The following is a 20,000-nucleotide window of genomic DNA, read 5'->3' as shown; positions in this document are numbered from 1 at the left end:
CGTCTGCCGTACTGTAGATAGTAAGGACCCAGCACCGGTCCTAGGTGGAGCCATAGGCTCGTCCTTCAACTTTTTATACAATTCCAACGTATTCCCAAGCATATCCATCACCTCTATAGCACCAACTCGCTGAGATGGCTGCATTTGAAGGACGCGTTTGTCCAAAAAAGTTAGCACGGACTTCATTACCTCACATTCACTAGGCGATTGAGATGCTCTTTGGGTTAGATAGGTGTGCATCTTCACAACCTCTGGGTGACTGCTCGCGCGCTGCCCTCGGCGAAGGATGAGGAAGCCGTCATAGCCAGGGGGGTTGGGATGACTCGACCGTTTCTTTGCGTATTGTCTTAGGCCATCTTTTCCCAGCTCCATATAGGTAAATAAGACACTCAAAACGCACCCCAGCGACCAGATATCGCTCGCAGGTGACGAAACTTGGTCCGGTACAGTCAACTCCGGGGCGAGATAAGTTCCATCCAGAATAGAATGTGCTGTATCTGGAACAGCAGATTGTATATCTTCTAGCTTTCGCTCCTGTCGCACATAAAGACTGCCGGCGTCTCTTTCCAGTCTGAGATCGGAGCCCTGGCGCTTTATCCACAATCGCGAAATGGCAGAGTCACTGATCTTCCAAACGTCGCGTGGGCGTCGATCATCTCCTGACTCTTGGAGATGATTGTAGAAGATCAAAATATTCTCAGGTTTGAGATTCAACAGATAACAAGTCATTTGTTCCATATCAGATGTTCGCATCTCATTGTGAAGGTATTCAACACCAGCTGCAACACCCATTGCATTCTGAATCAAATCCATCTTTATTTCGATACTGTTGGGCGGCTGTGGGTGCAACTCCATCATATAGTCCTGCAGGCTACCGTAAGCCAGCGGCATGAATATGCTATACGTTAAGCCCACTGTGAGGCTGCAAAGGGTCTTCACAACATTTGGGCAGTCTGAAGAGGCAGCGAGGATTGCCGTCATGAGATCCTGGTCTCGTCTTTGAGTCGGTGCTTTGCGGAGCATGTAATCCTTACGCGCCAGCACCAGCGGCTGCGCGCTGAAGCGGTCGATGCTCGGATCATAGAACATACCCTTTGCGATTTTGACTCTGTATACTCCGCTATATGACCCGGTGACGAGCGGCTGCTCCTCCAAGTATGGAAGACGCAGATAGTCCATGTTTCCATAGTGCACGGCAGTGCCCTTGTGGAGCACCACTGGACAAAAGCAAGCCTGTTTGGCAAGAAAGATGTCTGCGGCAGAGTCATCGCCGTCCAATATAGCACTTAAATCTTCTCGTATTGCGGGTAAGCTGCATATCTCTTCGCGACGAACAGGACTCATCACAGGCCAGTCACCTGTGGCGACAAGGTTCGTGGTGAATGCTCTCACTGCCTGAACAGAGCATCGAGCGAATATCAGAATCGCCAAAAACTTCTGGAGATTTCGCTCAATGACCCTTTTTGCGAGGAGGGGCTCCGTGATGTTGGACCGGACAATGTTCGCATTTTCTCCCTCAAAGAGGCTGTGGAATAATTGCCATAATCTTGCCTCGTATAAGACCTGCTCTGCTGTTTCAGATGGCACGAAGCAGAGATTCTCTTGATCGCCTCGTTCAAGGTAGGAGAGTAAATCTGCATAGATCTCATTACTGAGTCGGTCGTATGCATTGGTGGTCATGTTCATCCTTGAGCGGAGAGGATGGATGTAAGGGTGTGGAACAGCGATGGATGAACAAGATTGAGGCTGAGGGAAAGGACAGACCAGCAGGGCAACCAACCTTCCCTCTAGTTAATGGACCTCCAAGTCTGCCTTGCCTTGACCTTACCACATAAAGTATAATAATGCATCCACGTTCTAGTGTTATTTTTATGAATTGTTGATATAGACAGCCCCTTAATTCTCTAGATATATCTGGAATTAATCAATATTTGGCTCTTTTCTTCTGCACCTTCTACAGACCACAGCTGGAGAGATCGTTTTGTTTCCAGATTACGAGCAGTCTGATTAAGTAGATAGGTACATCTAACAACAATCTGATATAGGAACAAGATACAAGAAGACAAGAACAAGAAAAAAAATAAAAATAAAAAATAAAAAAAGACAAGACAAGGTCTAGATCTATCGCTGTAAGCATCGACCAAAATCAACTCTAGAAAGTCCAACCGGATAACGCCATCATAACCGAAAACGCCATCTATGAGGGGAGTGTAGTCGTTAAATCCGAGCCCAACAACAAAAGATCAGCTTCGTAATAAGATCATCAACAGCCGCCAACACCACACCACACCAAACAACACCTTCAACTCGACGTCGACGAGAGCGTAAGCGAAAGAAATTCGAACCCCTACCTACTCCTTCCCCTCCAACCACCCCATCAACCCCGCCCTCATCCTCACATTAACCACACCCCCAACACCATAAGCCGGGACGATCTTGCCCATTCTCGCAAAACAACTCGGCACATAATCCCTCCTTATCCTAGCAGCACGCTCCTGCCACCCCAGACCGCCCGGCGGCTGGCGATTATACAGATCCAACCCTAACAGGTGCATCGGGGTACTCGCAAACTGCATCAATGCGGGACAGCTAAACTGCGCAATGGCCGACTTCATGCCAGGCGTTGAAGCGATAGAGTCTGGTATCGAGGGTGCAATGAGCGAGGGGACGTTAAAAGAGGCGAAGATCGTGATGCTGTCGCGGAGGCAGAAGAGCGTGTAGGAGATCTTGGGCACTTTGAGGGCTCCTGTTGCTGCTGGGTGGCAGGATGCTGGGGTTGTTGATGCCGATGGCGCTGTCGTCGGTGACGTCGATGCAATTGACGGCCCCTTCGCCTTTAGGTTTGCGTTTGCTGGAGTTGAAGAGGGGGCTGCGGCAGGCGGTTGTTTCGCGCCGAAGAGCTTCGCGAACCGCGCATCCTTGTACACGCATATCCCCATGTTCACAGCGGTGGTTGTGATGAATTTCGCGGGTCCGGCGAAGACGCTCGAGATGGGTTTATCGCGTAGCGTTGAGGTTATCGTGTCGATTGTGTTTGCTGTGAGATATGTCGATGTGTAGAGGGTGTATATGAGGAGGAAAGGGGTGCCTAGGAAGAAGGCTGATGGTTTCGTGATGATGCTACGGAAGCCCGATGTGATTGTGTCGCGGATGGGGATGCCCTTGGCTGCTTTTTCGATGATTGCTCTGCAAATGAGATACCCTTAGCCACCATGCTAATATGCTTTGTACAGTCAAATGAGGAGTGCTTACCGATCGATGATCGTGATAACAGGACATGTTAGAGCTCCGGCCGTTGCAGCGCTGACAACATCGACGCCAACTCGCGCGCCGAGTTGATTCGTGTTCCATCTTTTGTTGGCCGTCACAGCCGGTTGAGGGACAGTAAGAGTCGCATCCGGGGCAAGAGCTCGCGGCATACTCGAGTGAAACAAATTAGGCTTCAAGAGAAGACTCAGAGACAGAGGCAGGGACAGAGGCGACTCGAATTCCAGAGTTATGCAAGGCAGATCTAATAATGCAGCACAATGCAAGAACAGACAAGAAACGAATTAATTAGCTGCAATTAAAGAGTCTATATCATGATTTAAAACGAATGGATGATATGATGGAAGATAGTTAAGGCTGATGAGGTGATGAGTGAGGTATTATTTGTCGTCGATTTAATTGGAGTTGGAGTAAGATGCGGAGGAGATTGCGCCGTCCGGATGGCCTCCGATGCCGGCTTGGGTTGCCTCTCGGGGGTCGGCTGTCTACTCCGAGAATCTATACGAATGCATTTGCATTATAACGGCCGAGATTTTGTATAAACAGGTTCAAATACGCCCAACGCCACATATCGCACAACAAATGTTTTAATTCGCTACGCGCAATCCTACCCTCACGACGACGCCGGTTGTGGTGTGTTTGCTTCGATGCCGTCCAGGGTGACATTGACCGCACCAGCTTGCACCAGCTGGAAAATATTAGTATTAATTCTGCTCACTTTTTGATGGAGAAACTTACTGCTCGCTGGAGATCATCAATTAGATCATCAACATCCTCAATACCCACGCACAACCGGATCAAATCCTCTGGCATGGCGCGCTCCTTTCGCGTCTTCGCGTCAATGCTAGCGTGACTCATGCGGCATGGCAAACTGATCAAGCTGTTGACACAGCCAAAGCTGACACTGATAGCCCACAACTTTGCGTTCTCAACGATACGCTCGCTAACACTGACATCACCGGTCTCAAACGAAAGCACGGCTCCAGATCCTCGCGACATGGAGTGGTGGAGCTCGTACTGAGGGTGTGACTTCAGCCCCGGATACCGCACTTTGAAGCCATGCGACTCCAGAAACTCCGCAATGCGCTGGGCGTTTGATTGCTGCTGGTCCATGCGGACCTTGAGTGTCTTGACTCCGCGCATTAGCAGCCATGAGTCGAACGGTGAGAGACCGCAGCCGGAGGCATTAATGGGGAAGAAGAGCCGCTCGCCGAGGCTCAGATCGTTGACGGCAATGACACCGGCCATGACATCGTGGTGGCCAGATAGATACTTTGTTCCACTCTCGTAGACTATGTCGGCACCAAGTTCGAGGGGGCTAAGGAGGAGCGGGGACATCATGGTGTTGTCAACGATAACCAGAGCGCTAGGGTTAGCCTCGTGGGATGCCGTGGCGATGGTGGGGATATCGACAATCTTGATCAGCGGGTTCGTGGGGGTCTCCAAAAGCACCATAGCAGTCTTCTCGTTTAAGACTTCCTTCACTTTATCAGGGTTGGTCGTATCGACATGGTGGACAATAATACCGCCGTTGGTCGAGAGGTATTTCAGGAGACGGTTGGTACCGCCATACAGATCATCACCGGTAACAACCTCGTCGCCAGGACGAAGGAGGCGGGTGATAACATCCAAGGCTGCCATGCCAGAAGACACGACAAGGGCGCGCTGCGCCGACATGATCTTCGCTAGGTGTCGCTCCAGGTGTGTTCTGGTGGGGTTGCCGGACCGAGTGTAGTCATATTCATTGCCTCCGGCGTAGGATGTCTGCTTGAACGTTGCACTCTATACGGATCAATTAGCTTCGCCGGCACATTATGGCAAAGTGACAGGGATCCATTCATCCGCAACAAGGGGCGCTCGTACCTGGTAAATTGGGACACTGCTGGCATTGAATTGGTCATTGCTCTCAGTGTAAACGAGCTCAGTGGCAATATTGTATCGGCGGCTGCCATGGGGACTGGATGGAGCAGGGGAAGGAGGCAGATTGTGACCCTCGGCATCGACCTGAGGGAATGCCTTTTTCAACGCACTGGCTGGGGCCGACATCGCTGCGGGGACGGAAAGGCGGAGTGGCGGAGGGAGTGAGGAAGAGGGGCGTAAGAAGAAGGAGATACAAGGACGGGGGAGGGTATGTGTGGTATACCAGATGTTAAGAGGCAATTGTCAAAAGTGAAGCAGCAATGAAAGAGCAGAAATATGTACAAGGATAGGAGAAGTGTGTGGTGGTGGTGATATTTTGCCTCAAAGAGTGACTCTTCCACCTCCATGGATTCGGCATTTAGTCATACCCATCACTCACTCCTGATTGGCTCCCTGGAGGAAGGGGAAATGTCGTCATCGCACCTTACTACATCAGGACTAGTTGACGGCCTGAGGCATGTCTGGAGACGAAGCTTTTCCTTGCATCTATATACAGTCGGTCAAGGATCATTCCTCATTCCTCTCTGTTCTGCCATCATTCTCGTAAATTCCACATGCCTCAAAGGATCCCTCCTCACCGATACTCCTGGGCGTAAGTCTCTCCGACAGAGCTAAGCGCTAGTATATACCCACAACCCTGCCCCTCGCAAAGCGTACATCCTAGCAATAACAGGCCTGATCGCAAGCATCATCCATTACAACCCCAACTATGCAACGCCTGTCGCAGATCAAGTCACTGAGAACATACATAAAATTTATTACCTCCCACGTTGAATCTGAAAAGAAATCAGAAGACATAATGTCATGCAGATGTTGTACAGGCATCACACAGCACCGGCCATCTCGCCGAAGCTGCCGTTAATGCCAAAGAATTGGAACCTGGTAAGGAGTTGGTGAGCAAGGGCAGGTTCCTCAAGGAGTCGGAGGTCAACATACCAGTCTTCCACGTTCAGGGTGGTGGGAGCAGTGGGGCCACTGCGGGAGCTGCTGCTCCAGTTGTCATCTTGACTTGCATGGTCCATTGTTGCGCCCGCAACAGTAGGATCTAAGCCTTGCATCGGCCATGGCTGCTGAGGATCCATTCCGTACATCTGCGGTTGTTGTCCTTGCAGACCCATTGCGGGCATGTTCGACAGAAGCTCAGGGCTTCCGTGTGCACCGGGCAAAGACGCGCGACTCGGCATTTGCGGAACCATTGACCGCTGATCCAGACCATGGGCCTGCAGCTGTGATTGCATTTGAAGTTGCGGATCAACAGCTGCACTCTGGGGAGAAGTCAGCTCCGGGAAGATAGCTGTGCCGTCGGGGAACAGCTGATCAGGTTGGAAGTTCTCCCAAAGTGAAGGTGAGAGATTGGGAGAGGTACGCGTAACGAGGAATAGGTCAGGGGGTGTCGCAGGAAGAGAGAATTGGTTATTGAAAGGAGTCGTCGGCCTTGTGTTTGCCCGTGAGTTACCTGTTCCAGGAAGGCCTTCTTTGGCAACTGTAGGAGACCCTTGAGGGAGAGGCAAACTAGACTGTCCTAGCTCCCTAGAAGGGGTAGCTGCCGGTGTCTGAGGGCGAGACCGCTCGTACGAGACTGGAGGTGTAGGGCCACCGTTTGGCAGGCTGAGATCCATATCATCAAACTTACGCTTGGGAGGATCCGGCCTTCTGAGCGAGGGATTCGGGTTCGGTTGGGTCTGGTCATGCTTCACCCGTTGATGCCGCTTGCCTGCAGCTTTCTGAAGTCGCTCTTCGAGAATTTTGTTACCGAGAATAGACTCGAACAGGGTGTGCACCATCTTTGCTACGAGCCAGACTTTAGAGACGTCTTTAAGCGCTTGCATGCAGATGTTGATCCGCTCCTGGCAAGTCGCCACGATTGAAGGCACGGAGGATCGCATCTGGTAAACGTGCATGATCAAAGCAGAGAAAAGACTGTAGACACTGTTGTTTGTCAGCATAACCTGGTTTCATACATAGGAAAGCTTCAACGTACATGAATGCTGGCGTGTAGCGAATCTCGTTGTGTGTTGACAGGTTTTCCATGATCGACGTAATCATTCCAGCAGCTTGGAAAGCAATGGTGCGCGACGGATACGCCATCTCTTCAACACGATAGCTGCTTGGAACTGATGAAGCAGGAGGCATATGAGCTCGATGTAATAAACACAGTGTTGTACTAATCATGACTGTTAGCCGGAGCACAACCCTTACTTATCTGAGCCACTTACTAGTAGTTCGCATGAAGAAGCGCAGCCCAGAAATGATGCCGCTGTCGCTGCCAGCACACCTCCTTGGGACAGTTCTGGAGCCAGTCCGCAAGCGCCATATCCGAATGAGTGAGATCCATTGCGTTCATGCGGCGAGCTTTGGATGCTACCGAGTACTGCTGTGAGAGGACCAGTCCCATGATTTCGCAGAGCTTAACGTATTGCAGGAAAAACTGCACATGGACGGGATCCGGTGGATATTCGGCCGCCATATCGATCTCATCCTCTACGAAATCATCCTCTGTCAGCATCCCAACGTCCGCATCATCCGTGTTGATACCGATCGGACGGCCCAATGCCACGGCCACGGATCTATCCCGGGTGAACAGCGTCCACCAGATACGCTTCCATAACCGCTTATCAGGCTTGCTAAGCTGGGAAGATTCAACGCTAAACAGTATCAGTCAAAGATATCGAATTGAGCAAATCGGAAAGAGGGCCGTACCTGCGGTGCATGCCGGAACCTTGTGCAACCACCATCGCTACCCTCGTCCAGTAAAACACGTTCTTGGTAACGTCTATGACATGTCAGCATGGCTTTTTCCGCCCCAACCCCAACGAAACACACCTTCGGGACCCTCCCAATACCATCCTAAGAGCACGAGAGCCTGTACTATTGTGACCCGATCGTCCTCGTAGTTCGCATCATATAGAGCTTTCGCTCGCTTGTAGAATGTCATAGCGGCTGGTGTTGTTGAGCCGCTAGCATCCATGAGTTGTGGGTTGGTGCAAACCCTTGATCCAGCTAGAAGCATGGCCTGCAAGAGGAGCAAAGACGGAGGGTTTTTGGGATCGCGATATTGACGCATGAAACGGCTGCGGTTGACGATAGGGACGACTGGTGCGACCCATTTGAAGTAGGCATCGACTAACTCGTCACATAGTGGCTTCGGTGGGAGTAAGAATGCACCACGCTGGTGAAGGATATCCAACTCAAGATTATCCAAATCGGTGATTCTCGCGCGCGATCCTCGAATATTCGGGGGTAACGGGTAGTGCACAACGTCGGTCGTCCCATGGCGGTCCTGGACCAGCAGCGAAAGATTCGATGACTCTCCCAGATATGCCACCCTTCCAGCTTCCTTTATCGGCGCGCGGGCAAACTTTGGCTTCATGAATTGAGCATAAGTGGCATTTTGGGAGGCTTGATGGGCGGCTTGAGTTTCGGTGAGCGACGTTACTGGCATGCCGTCGACGGCCATGGGATTATTCTGGTATCCAAACGCATCTTTAGCGCTTGTCGTTGGCACGGACTCTTCGCGTTTGTCCTGGCTCTGTGATTTATCATCGGTATCGTCGTTCCTATTGCGGGGAGAGTGAAGATCAGCAGGCGATCGGTCGGTAAAAGGCGCTCGCTCGTCAACATACTCGCCAGGCTCCTTCGACGACTTCGTTTGGTTCTTCTTGCGCTTAGGCGTCGGGATCCTGCATTCAATCGAGAAAGCCACACAGTTCGTGCACGGTACACCTAAACTGGCGGCATCGCAACGAACCTAGTTGTCGAAAAAGCGGTTAGCCAGATTCTAGGGGGCTGCGCCCCGGTCGCATCGGAAGAGGCGGAACTCACTTTTCGCGCATGGCAGGTCTTCGCGAAAGCGCATCAAAACAATCGTCAGTCAATATTCATATAATCATCTCATTGTTGGGCTGCGCTTCGCTGCGACCCTTGAGGGTGGGTGACACCCGCACACAGCAGTTGGAGTAGGAGAGCCAAAGCTGCGATGAACCGAGGTGCCGAGGCTGCAAAAGCTTCGCGTCACCCTGCTAGGAACAGGTCGACTTACCTCGCAAGCACGCGACGCACGTTGTCTGTATAAAACAGCGTCAATAGTCAATATCACACCTAGATGCCATTTTCCTGGTCCCGCGCTGCAGAATTCTCTTCTCAAGCAAAGTGGCTCGATGGGAAGTGGTCCGCACTGGCCATCCAGGTGCTTGCCGACCCCGCGTCCAGACAAGGAATCTTCAACACTTGCAAAAGCAAGAAGAAATACAGGTACATACCTTCTGAAACTCATTTGTGCGTTTGATCCTGCGCGACCAGCTATTCCTGCTGTCCCCGTCGAGCCCGCTGTGCTGGGAGTCGGGCTGGCTCTCGGAGCTGTTGAGTCTATGAACTTTTCACCTGCTGTTGTGCTCATGGCCAAATAATATCCATGCAGAGGATGTCGCGACGGCAGAAGAGGCGTGCGAGAGGGTGGTTAAGAAACAATCTCGGAGAGAATTCCAGGTCGAGATGTCTCAGAGTTGGGTAACTTAATAGGGCAGGGTAATCAGTGGGGAAGTCGAAAAGCAGAAAAGAGCGACAGAGTCGTGAAAGTCAATACAATGAGAATAAGCATAAAAAAAAAAAAAGGGCAAGATAATAGGATAGTTAAGATGAACAAATGCAGGGCAGAGATGAAACCTCTTTCGAGGACAGCAGTGCGTTGGAATTGCGATGGATGTTACAGGATGGCAGATGGGCAGCAGCCTATGGCGCAGAGGGTGAAAATACGGGGGTAGTAGGCAATACGGTAAGTCAACAGGGCAGGAACCAACAACTGGAGAATGCGACGAACCAGACGCCACCCAACCGTGGTCAGACTCGATGGAGCTGTCACTGGTTGTCTGGGAGTTTTCGGAGAGTTGCAAGATGATGTTGACAGTCGAGGAGGGTGAGAAATTTCCGGGACGAACGAGCACCAGCAAATCAGCGCCAACTGAGGGGGAAATCCCAAATATTAATTGCCCAGACAATATACTCTCAATGACACTCGAGGAACGAGTCGCAAATCATGTTAAAAGCTGCAAGGTGGAAGCAGCAAATGGCGGGGAGTGGCAATAATCAGCATACTTGTCCACTATAGTGTGGGGGAGAGGTACACCGTTAGACTTAGAGCAGCTGCAGGTAGTTTGATTTTAGCAGGACCGCTATTCGCCCAGACTGCCCAGTCATTTCCACCACACGTTCCTGTCCAGAGACATCAATTCAATGCAATCATCCTTGAATTTGCAGTCATCCTGCATCCATCCCACCACGTTTTCTAATCTCAACAGGTCCGGCTTTTACGCCCGTTAAGCTTCGCGAGAGCATAAATTCCCACTCCACCGCAAATAGTGGAGCCAACTGCCCAATTTCAAGAGCACTAGCCACGGAGGTCTTACTATATATATATACAATCGTCCACCTCGAGAACCTTGGAGCAAAGAGCGAATTATTCGATACTCGAAACATCGGATCACCGTCCACACGTGGCGAGGGATACATATCAATCGTGGATTTCTGGCACCGGTAGATACCCGTTTCTAGAAGACCAATATTTCTTCCACAGCCACGGGGCACGGAACGGATGTCCTACAACAAACAGGGACCAAATCCAATCTATGGATCGGATCCGGAAGGATAGACAAGTCATCGGCATCTGTCCATTCAGATATATCTCAAACAACGGCCCCAGGATCTGCAACGCATCAGGTCCCAGGACTAGGCTGGGGTGTGAGGTTGAAACACCACACCCGGGACCCTTGCCTTGCAGGGTCATGTCTGCGAGATGCTGACTGCGACAGTCATCACTAAGTCTCAGAGTACCCTGAGACGAGACGGGGCGTGTGTAAACTGTAAATCCGCAGCCCGCGATCGGTAGGAGGTCCACCGAGTCTCGATGTCACAGAGTCAAACAAAGTACAGGTATAAGAGTGGACGAGTCGACGGCAAAAGGCAACGATGATCAGATGGATATCTGATTAGACAATGCCATGGCAGACACGCCCTCGTGCAACGCAAATCCGCACGGACAAATTGCCAAATATATCAAGATTGTCAGGATGGAAACAAGAGATGAATGCCGGGATCCACCCTACAGTCATCCAAAATCTAGATGATCACTCCCATCTTGTTGGTTTCTCCGCGTGCTCAGCTAATTGCCTAGCAGGGTCCATCATCAAAGTGAGAAAGACGATAGAGCTAGGCAGAGATATACTCGATCCCGACTTCCGACCCCTGCATACTGCTGACCTATCTCTCCGCATTCGCCAGCCAGCCTCCGGGAAGACACGGACGCGGACACACGAACACGAGAACTGTATTAGCATCTGGCAGCCACGCATCTAACAAGGTCCTTACTGTCTCTCTCCTCTACGATCATACTCCGTAATTTCTCTTACTCCGCCTCGAGCCTGACAGCCCTCCCCGTCACCGCAGATCACCAGATGCGGGATTTCCACCCCCCATCACCAGGAATGCATACCTTGCAGCCCAGCCAAAGCCAGCAGTAACTACCGACAACAAGCCCAATGAGGTCTCCAGACTCGCAATCCCTTCCATAATAGGGGGAATATACCCCGCAAATGCTGCGCTGTAGTGCAGGCGCAGGTGCAAGTGAGCGCAGGCGCATAGAAGCCAGGAATTCGAATGCATGTAACTAGTAGTTAGATAGGTAGGTAGGGTGGCAGCTGGCTGTTCCTGGATCCCTCGCGTGCTGCACTGGGATAAACCTAGCCCGTCCGTAAGGCCAAGTCAAAAGACGGTCAACCTTCCAGACTTCCAGTGTCCACTCGCGACACAGACCGATCTCAGCCTAGCAGCAGTTTAGAGGGTGGTCTGGGCGGTTGATGTGGTGGAGCCTCATCTGGCGTCATGGATTCCTTGTGATACCGAGGTAATTTTTTCGACCAGTGAGAATGCCTCAATTTATCCACGATAGGTCGAGCTTCAGGCCATCTTGCTATGAATGACTGTAGTCGAAGTCCTTTCGGAAATTGAGCGCGAAAAAGCAATTATGGAGATAAACAAGGCAGAAGGGCATTCGGAGAACTTTCCCGCTCATCTGGACCCGGACCTTGACCGTCCAGCCCTAACGTATGTACGCAGCTCAGCAACAATGTCGCTGGATGAAGGTGAAGAATAGTGTAATTAAGTAATATGAGTCTATCTATACAAGCATATACATATCGTAAGCTGGCGGGCAGTCATGAGCCTGTTCCGCCAGTTTCCGGGGGGGCACTTCGGGCCAATCGACCTATTCGCCTCCATCCCCAGGTTCTATCAGGAATCCTTTGGCTTTGCCGCGTCAACACCGCCAGGAACAACAGTGGCGATTGCATTAGCGCGGGGCCCGAAGTCAACCCCGCGAATGAAGGCCTCACTCAAGGCCTCGAGCCCAGCAACAAACGTGCACAGTCCGCTAGCAATCACAAAGTGGCTGATGGTAGTGCCGATGTCAAGCCAGGACCCCTCATCCCGGACCATGTAGAAGAAGTTCAGGGTCATAAAGTCTGAGATTGTCATGACTACCATGAACAACGCACTGGGGGCCACCTCTAGGCGGCGGTTGAGAATGCCTAGATTGGCGCTGATGATGGCAAACGGGGTGAGGATCTTGAAGATCAATAGAGCGCCCTGGGAGAAGGGATCAAAGACGGGGATCAGTCTGTTGACACTGTCTAGAGAAAATGAGGAGACGGAGGCGATGTTTCCGGTGCTGAAAAAGGCGGATTGCAGGAGGAAGAAGAAGAATAGCGCGACGCGGGCGTCTGAAACACTGAGCGTGCGGAATCGGTATGTTTCACCATCGACTGTGGTGGTGGCGCTGACGCTTGCCACGTTTGGTGGCGTTGATGTCTGCTCGGCAGGAGGGTTCGCGGTATGCATGTATGTAGCGTGCTCTAACCGGACCCAGGTAACCAACGTCATACAGAATACGAAGTAAAATAGTCCTTCGTATGATATGGTCAGAATTATGAATGTTGGTGCAAATGTCAAGAACAGAATCATGAGACGATGCAGATAGTGGCTACTGGGGTAGAGTCGGTGGAAGAACGGCATTAATAGTGAGAAGCCTGGTAGGATGTCAGAGTCTGGATTAGAATGACGCTAGGAAGAAATTGCATACCGAATACACCCCAGCCGACTACCTGATTGCCGAATGGAGGGCCTTCCTTTGCCTGAATGAATGCCACGCTCGATCTCGTCACGATCAGCGCGAGTATGACCAGACCAAGCTAATGCGTGTTAGTATACGATTGCTATGACTCTGTAATGGCATGAAGAGCTCATCATACCTGTATTCCCATGATGATACGCGAACCTTGTCGGGACACCGCCGTCTGCTGGTGGTTGGGACCAAGAATCTCGTCTTCATAAAGCAGATAGAGCAGCCCCGTCAAGAAGATCAACGCTGCACCAACAGTTCTATAGTTATTCGGTTAGACAACAATTACGTAACGGCTGAGGCATACTCACATGGTGGTGACATCGTCAGCTTTATTGGCGGGTAGAAGAGTGAAAATGCTCATAAGAGAGCAGCCAATGAACCATGTACCCGAGAGAGTTGCATGTTTTTTAAGGAATGCAGAACCGTAAAACAGAGGCCAAAAGGCTCCCAAGATAAACAAGAGGGTATAAATCTTGCGCTCGAAATAAGAGTGTACCTATACACCTCGTGCATTAGTGGTGCTTCTGTGCATGAGAAGATAGACTCACCAATGCTTGGAGCACACCCAGGAATATCAAAACTTGAAATCCAAAGGAGAAATGATCGCCTGCTGTGCGAACATGACCAAGTAGTATTTCACGTCCAGCAGCCAACGCTTTCCTCCGAGAGAACACTTCTTCCCAAAAGAAAACCGGGAAGAATCCATAAAAGTAGTATCTCCATGAAGAGCCCTGGTAGAGGAAGACAGAAAAGAGGGCCACCAGGATGGATGAGAAAAACAGGGTGCTGGCAGTAGTTCTGTTCGATTCCGATGCACCATGCAAAACATGAAGATGAATGACAGTGGTTAAAGCGTATGCGATCCAACCAAGGTAACCGAAAGTAACAATGGTCCTCAAAAACAGCCACTCATAGGTCTGGAGATAGCGGAGTCCATCCAGGGCTGCTGCAAACAAGGCATCAGACTTTGTAATGGCTTCTTCGTAAGAGCCACTGTCAATAAGTTGTTTGATCATCTCGAGGTGTTGGTCCACTGAACCTTCACCATCACTTGCAAGAGGCCCATACGGTTCATACCGGAGCAGGGAAGCCTTCTTCTGCTCTTCTTTGACGTGGTACATTTCTAAGACCGCCTTCGTGTTCGCAAACACAGCTAGAGCTTTTTCTTTAGGTGTTGCGTCGATATAGGCCCGGGGCAGCTGGCCAACGGAGTTCGTTGGATAGTCAATACCGACCAAATATGCCATAAGAGCAGCAACATCGGCCTGCGCAACGTCATTCCGCTGAACCTGGCCCAAATGCCAGTTGTCCGAAATTGCGTCGTGCCCTGAGAGCGTGCCGGGCTTAGCTTGCTTTGGAGCAGCAACGCCAGACCCCCAAGCAACCAGTGGCGTTCTTGTATTATCCGGGTGACCATCTCCATGACTGCCCCAATCGCTCATGCCATGATCTGCAGTAAATACGAATGCTGTCTTGTCGTCACCGTAGAAGCTTTCCACGAGTTGTGATATCTCCTTGACCCCCTCATCAACCAATTTGACATTGCGCAAATATTCCTTAGAGTAAGGCCGGAATCCATGACCCGCAGTATCCAGTCCAAGAAGATGGAGGAAGAAAACAAGCTTGTCCTGCCGCAGCTTCGCATCCAACTCGGGATCACTTTTGGCAGCCTCAAAGAGCCCCTTGACCTTCTCGAACACCCAGATATCAAGAGCAGTCGAATCAGAGGTAAAGTCCTCTGCCTCTTCTGAATATGCATCCGCATCCACTCTCCCCGGCTCCGCGCCCTGTTGAAACATGAAGAGTATATCAGGGCTACCCCAGCTCCACGTATGCCGGCTTTGATTGAAGACGCTATCAAAGTTCACGGGGTTAAGTTTCCATCCCGTCATAACAGCTGAGACATCCTCATATAATCCAGCAATAAGCGCAACATGTCCGGGTCGGGATTCGGTGGGAACGCGAGTATGGGAGACGCCGAAGGTACCGTGCGACAGGACGCGGGATCGAATAAACGGCGCAAGGAAGACGAGGTCGTCGCCCTCCCAATCGGCAGGGAGGTCGGGGTCGGGTAGGAACTCAAAGGCCTTATCTGCGCGCAGACCGTCGGCGACGAACAAGACTAGACGTTGCGCTGGAGCTTCGGCGCCAGGCTCTCGCTCCACGCCGAATGATCTCATGCCGCTCACAATTGGACTGACGAAGTAGATATCAAAGATCGAGTAGATATAGATAAGATGGAACACCACCGCGAGGGTAACAAACCCAGCACGACCGAGGCGCGCCATGATGCCCTCTCCTGTATCCCCACGAGGGTCTAAAGCAAACGAGTGAGGTGGTCGATCTCGCGGAATTGGTAGTGATCCAAAGGTCAATTAAAAAGAATACGGTGAATGAAGCAAAGAATAAGAAGAGACTGCCGACAGGAGCAGCAAGAAGAGCATGAAGTCCTTCTTTGATCTTTTTCGCAAGGTTGATGAGCTCAGGGAACTTGGGGGTGCTCTGCCGCCAATCGGACACGCGTCTTCCCCCACGGCACGCATCCACTTTAAGCTTGAGCAGTAGTAAACACCTTGCTTCATATACTGAAATGTTGGTACCTTGGAAGTCAAGGATCCTGTGCGTATTCAATACTGAGACATCACTCCATTCTCTTTAAGCGCAACAAATCAAACAATAGTCCAAAAGTGATATGCAGGAAATTACGCCTAACTATCCGGACCAACTCCGTCAATGCAAGCCACTTTTGCAACCTCCTAATCGACATATCCAATGGCCGTGTAAGGAAATCCGATCAATTACCCTGACTCGCTCGCCGCTTCGTAAGCGCATCAATCACTCTAGTGTAGAACTTAGAGGCCTGTTGACGGACGAACGTGATATCCACGGTGAGATACTCGGGAAGGATATCCACTAATTCACGGTCACGGTTCTCATCCAAAAGAGGAATGTACTGGAACTCCGCTTTCTCAAAATTCGCCGACGATACATGGGGAACAGCAAGTTTGAAGTGAAGGGCTACCTCCGAGTTAGCGAAAGGAAACTGAGGAACAGCCAGTAGTACTTACTCCCGTTGACGCCAGTCTGGATGCAGTCATAAAGGTTGTCTGCATCCCTCTTCTTCACATCACGAATGATGAGACCTGTGAGATCACTATATAGGTCCTCCTTCAACTGCGCAAATTGAGCCGCATGCGCGGCTTCAGCGGCCGCGGCTGCGTTGGCTCGGTTGTTACTACCGCCCTTGATCGCACTGCCAGGAGCTTTGAGACTGGCCTGCTCAAGCGTGGCTGCCGTGTTGCGGGCAGCAGCTAATTTGGTTTGCAGTGCCTTCACTTCGTTCTGAGCTGCGGCAAGTTGACTGGTTGCTTCCTCGGCTTCCGTAGTCAACTTGACTACTTCTGTATCTCGCTCACGTAGCTGCTTCTGAAGGGAGCGGCTTTTCTGGCCCAGAGCCCTTTGTGCTTCCAGTTCCGTTTTCAGCGAGTTCACAAGGTCTGTCGACGCTGAAGTGCTGGTTAGCAAGTGGATAAGATCTGAATCACCATAGTACTTACCTGCCGACATCGCTTCACATTGTTTCTTAAGCTTTTCCACGTTAGCGCTTGCCTCGACTATTCCTATATCCTTCAGGTTACGGTATCGGGCCTCTAGAGTATCGTATTTCTTGGTCAAATCTCCAAGTCTACGCCGCAGCTCGGGCTCATTGCTAGACTTTCCAGATTCCCCGGTAGAAGTTCTCTTCAGAGGGGAGCTCTCCGCAGCTCGCAGTGGGGATTGTCTTCGCTTCGTAGGAGACACAGATGCAGGAACAGTTGGCTCTTCCTCAACAAACGTCTCCTCGACAACCTCCTCCACAGTATCTTGAGTTTCCGGGATAGTTTCCTTTGCAGCTGCTGCGGCCTTTGGGCGTCTTCGTCCCGCTGGCTCGGGTTGTTCCTCGGGTTTCTCAACGGGTTTCTGGTGTCGCGTAGTCGTCGGTGTATACTCGAATCCACCATCGGTCTGAACTGGTTTCGGTACAGCAGTCTTCTTCCCGCGAGCGGTAGCGCCTTTTGTAGCCTTTGTGGCTCTCGTGGCTTTTGGGGGCTTTGCCGTCTGTTCCGCATGGCTAGCGGTGACCAACTCATCATCCCCATCCGTCTCTGGTGCAGGAGCATCTTGTACGTCGCGTGCATCCTCTCCATCGGTTTGCGCACCATCTTGAGTGATTTGACCAGAATTTCGGCTTCCCTTCGGACGACCCCTTCTTGTCCCTCTCCTCGTGGTCGGCTCGGTTTCCTGCGCTGTTGGAGCTGCAGGTTCGCCAATCGATTCCAGTTGCTTTAGCTCCGCTGACTTTGACCGGGGTCGCCCCCTTGCCTTCTTCGCAGGGCGTTCATTATTTTGAGGCTGTTCGGCACCAGGTTGTATCACATCTTCCCCATCGGATCCTCCTAGGTCAGAAAGTCTTGTTGTAGCTTTACGCTTCGGCATTGAGCGCGGTTATATAATGCGAAAAGAAAATCAGACAATGTATGAAAGAGTATTGTGGATGTATACACGCAACATCAGAACGCGACGGAAGTGTGAGCGGAGCTTTGGCGCGCGCCTTGAATACACCGGAGCATGTGACTGAAACTCACAGCCCGGCGGCGGAGCGAGCGCCACGCCTGCTGGCCGAGTCCAAGCTTCCAAACGACATCGTGTGCTGGCTCTCTATCATTTCTTGCTGCTATCCTCAGATGCTAGCATGAGCTGCAGTGTATTCTCTCTATGATTATCCAATAGATTTTCTTTGTTCTCACTCCAGACATCTATCCGACGGCAATATCGGTACTACCACCATGGCTTCAGCGCGCCCACGATGGCAACAGTTCCTGCAAGACTTGGCTATGGTTGCGGGCACAGTAATTCTACCTCCTACGGCTCGTGATTTTTGCTTACAAGCTCATATAGTCCTTCTCCGCATATTTTTTAATCCGCCATCTCCTCTCGCGCATCGATTTCGACCCGGAAAGTCAGAAGAAAGAGGAACAAATGCGTAAATCCGCTGCGATTCTGCGCAAATTGGACGGCGACGAGGAGTCGGACGGGGCTACATCCAGTAATAAAGAGAAGAAGCGCGGCGATCTTGTTCTCAACCAGTACGAACAAGCGATTGCCATGGACGTGGTCGCTCCGGATGACATTCGTGTATCGTTCGAGGATATCGGCGGACTGGAAGATATCATCGAAGAGCTGAAGGAGTCCGTGATCTACCCCCTGACAATGCCACATCTATATTCGTCCACATCATCGCTTTTGACGGCACCCTCTGGTGTCCTGTTATACGGCCCTCCCGGTTGCGGCAAGACTATGCTGGCCAAAGCGCTTGCTCACGAGAGTGGGGCCTGTTTCATCAACCTTCACATCTCAACGTTGACAGAGAAGTGGTACGGCGACTCAAACAAGCTGGTCAATGCGGTCTTCTCTCTAGCCAGGAAACTACAACCCTCGATTGTTTTCATCGATGAGATTGACGCCGTCCTCGGTACCAGGCGGAGCGGAGAGCATGAAGCGAGCGGTATGGTCAAAGCCGAATTCATGACACACTGGGATGGATTAACATCAGCGAACTCTCTGGGTGAACCACAGCGGGTCGTCGTGCTCGGCGCCACCAATCGAATGCAAGATATTGACGATGCTATCCTCCGCCGTATGCCCAAGAAGTTTCCTGTCACACTACCACCTGCTGCACAGCGACTCGGAATATTAAGCCTCGTACTGAAAGACACAAAGATTGATCGCCAAAACTTTGACCTCCACTACTTGGTCAAGGCGATGGCCGGCATGTCTGGTAGCGACATCAAGGAAGCGTGCCGTGACGCTGCAATGGTTCCAGTTCGCGAGGTGATTCGACAAAAGAAAGCACAGGGCGCACAGATCAACTCTGTCAACCCACATGAGGTCCGTGGCCTCCGAACCGAGGATTTCTTCTCTCGTGCTGGCGGTGTTAAAGTCATCCCGCCTCCAGCGCAGCGTGCAGCATCTTCGAGAAAAGCAAACTCGGAGAAAGACTGGAGCACAGAAGATGAAGCGGTCTTCGAGCCAGCTAATACTGGAATTGTGGAAACACTCGAGTGATGAAACGTACCCTCGTGCTGCCGTGTCGGTTATCTTGAGCATGGACTGGCGTTTCAGGAGCTTACTTTTGCTTGGACACGACATCTTGATTCTCGATGAACATTCTTTGGATTCGATCTTTAATAATACCCCAATGGCAAACCCACACCATTGATATACATATATACATATATATATATACAGATAACCTACCTCTCATTAGCGGCAACTAGATTTCATGGTATTCTCTTCAGTTGCTGTTCCATATCCTTGTTCGAAAACACTGCGGGCGTCCCCGCGTGCGTTAGCTTCATGTATACAAGCGTAGCAACCTGTTGAACAAAGTTGGAGGCTCTCTAACAAGCATGGAACAATGCCAGGCGCTTTTCAGTCTGATCCTAAATGACATGCCATATAATATACATTCGCCAGCCGCGACAAGTTGGAATTGAAGCTGGAAGACTACAGACCACTGATGCTCTGTATCGTACCATACCAAACCATACCATACCCGCGACGAAAGACGTATTTTACTGCAGGGCGGGCTGGCCAGAATGAG

The 20,000-nt window shown here is 51.1% G+C and overlaps 9 protein-coding genes across 9 annotated transcripts; 2 read left to right on the top strand and 7 right to left on the bottom strand.

Moving 5' to 3' along the window:
* Positions 1–1,263: 1,263 nt before the first annotated feature.
* BJY04DRAFT_198642 (uncharacterized protein) lies at positions 1,264–1,723 on the bottom strand. Its single transcript, XM_073712635.1, has one exon. It carries the CDS (start codon positions 1,668–1,670, stop codon positions 1,419–1,421), a length of 252 nt encoding a protein of 83 aa, XP_073567151.1. The 5' UTR covers positions 1,671–1,723; the 3' UTR covers positions 1,264–1,418.
* A 521-nt stretch (positions 1,724–2,244) lies between these two features.
* On the bottom strand, positions 2,245–3,527 carry BJY04DRAFT_131290 (uncharacterized protein). Its single transcript, XM_073708487.1, has 2 exons — positions 3,253–3,527; positions 2,245–3,186 (listed from the first exon to the last, which is right to left on the bottom strand). Exons 1-2 carry the CDS (start codon positions 3,417–3,419, stop codon positions 2,352–2,354), a joined length of 1,002 nt encoding a protein of 333 aa, XP_073567150.1. The 5' UTR covers positions 3,420–3,527; the 3' UTR covers positions 2,245–2,351.
* Positions 3,528–3,844: 317 nt separating this feature from the next.
* BJY04DRAFT_131293 (cystathionine beta-lyase STR3) lies at positions 3,845–5,487 on the bottom strand. Its single transcript, XM_073708488.1, has 3 exons — positions 5,131–5,487; positions 4,006–5,049; positions 3,845–3,955 (listed from the first exon to the last, which is right to left on the bottom strand). Exons 1-3 carry the CDS (start codon positions 5,311–5,313, stop codon positions 3,881–3,883), a joined length of 1,302 nt encoding a protein of 433 aa, XP_073567149.1. The 5' UTR covers positions 5,314–5,487; the 3' UTR covers positions 3,845–3,880.
* A 48-nt stretch (positions 5,488–5,535) lies between these two features.
* On the top strand, positions 5,536–5,906 carry BJY04DRAFT_131277 (uncharacterized protein). The gene has a single exon (XM_073708486.1). The coding sequence runs from the start codon at positions 5,596–5,598 to the stop codon at positions 5,800–5,802; it is 207 nt and encodes a 68-aa protein (XP_073567148.1). The 5' UTR covers positions 5,536–5,595; the 3' UTR covers positions 5,803–5,906.
* Positions 5,536–10,109, bottom strand: farA (CeGAL family transcription factor). Its single transcript, XM_073712634.1, has 11 exons — positions 10,004–10,109; positions 9,447–9,697; positions 9,227–9,251; positions 9,010–9,027; positions 8,811–8,935; positions 8,011–8,744; positions 7,888–7,960; positions 7,404–7,832; positions 7,169–7,351; positions 6,124–7,116; positions 5,536–6,066 (listed from the first exon to the last, which is right to left on the bottom strand). The coding sequence occupies exons 2-11, from the start codon at positions 9,581–9,583 to the stop codon at positions 6,012–6,014; spliced, it is 2,772 nt and encodes a 923-aa protein (XP_073567147.1). The 5' UTR covers positions 9,584–9,697; positions 10,004–10,109; the 3' UTR covers positions 5,536–6,011.
* A 1,467-nt stretch (positions 10,110–11,576) lies between these two features.
* Positions 11,577–12,024, bottom strand: BJY04DRAFT_131273 (uncharacterized protein). The gene has a single exon (XM_073708485.1). It carries the CDS (start codon positions 11,839–11,841, stop codon positions 11,617–11,619), a length of 225 nt encoding a protein of 74 aa, XP_073567146.1. The 5' UTR covers positions 11,842–12,024; the 3' UTR covers positions 11,577–11,616.
* A 444-nt stretch (positions 12,025–12,468) lies between these two features.
* BJY04DRAFT_222274 (mannose-ethanolamine phosphotransferase MCD4) lies at positions 12,469–15,645 on the bottom strand (the record flags this gene model as incomplete). Its single annotated transcript, XM_073717344.1, has 5 exons — positions 12,469–13,262; positions 13,316–13,424; positions 13,485–13,614; positions 13,666–13,853; positions 13,906–15,645. 5 exons carry the CDS (start codon positions 15,643–15,645, stop codon positions 12,469–12,471), a joined length of 2,961 nt encoding a protein of 986 aa, XP_073567145.1.
* Positions 15,646–15,949: 304 nt separating this feature from the next.
* On the bottom strand, positions 15,950–17,913 carry BJY04DRAFT_198632 (putative chromosome segregation protein (Pcs1)). Its single transcript, XM_073712633.1, has 3 exons — positions 16,915–17,913; positions 16,426–16,863; positions 15,950–16,375 (listed from the first exon to the last, which is right to left on the bottom strand). Exons 1-3 carry the CDS (start codon positions 17,831–17,833, stop codon positions 16,152–16,154), a joined length of 1,581 nt encoding a protein of 526 aa, XP_073567144.1. The 5' UTR covers positions 17,834–17,913; the 3' UTR covers positions 15,950–16,151.
* A 102-nt stretch (positions 17,914–18,015) lies between these two features.
* Positions 18,016–19,681, top strand: BJY04DRAFT_198631 (protein-degrading AAA family ATPase MSP1). The gene is made up of 2 exons (XM_073712632.1): positions 18,016–18,246; positions 18,296–19,681. The coding sequence occupies exons 1-2, from the start codon at positions 18,184–18,186 to the stop codon at positions 19,460–19,462; spliced, it is 1,230 nt and encodes a 409-aa protein (XP_073567143.1). The 5' UTR covers positions 18,016–18,183; the 3' UTR covers positions 19,463–19,681.
* The last annotated feature ends 319 nt before the right edge of the window (positions 19,682–20,000 follow it).

Source organism: Aspergillus karnatakaensis (assembly GCF_047715665.1).
Source record: "Aspergillus karnatakaensis strain CBS 102800 unplaced genomic scaffold BJY04scaffold_57, whole genome shotgun sequence".
Classification (NCBI taxonomy): Eukaryota; Fungi; Ascomycota; class Eurotiomycetes; order Eurotiales; family Aspergillaceae; genus Aspergillus; species Aspergillus karnatakaensis.
This window is presented reverse-complemented; position numbering and strand designations above follow the sequence as displayed.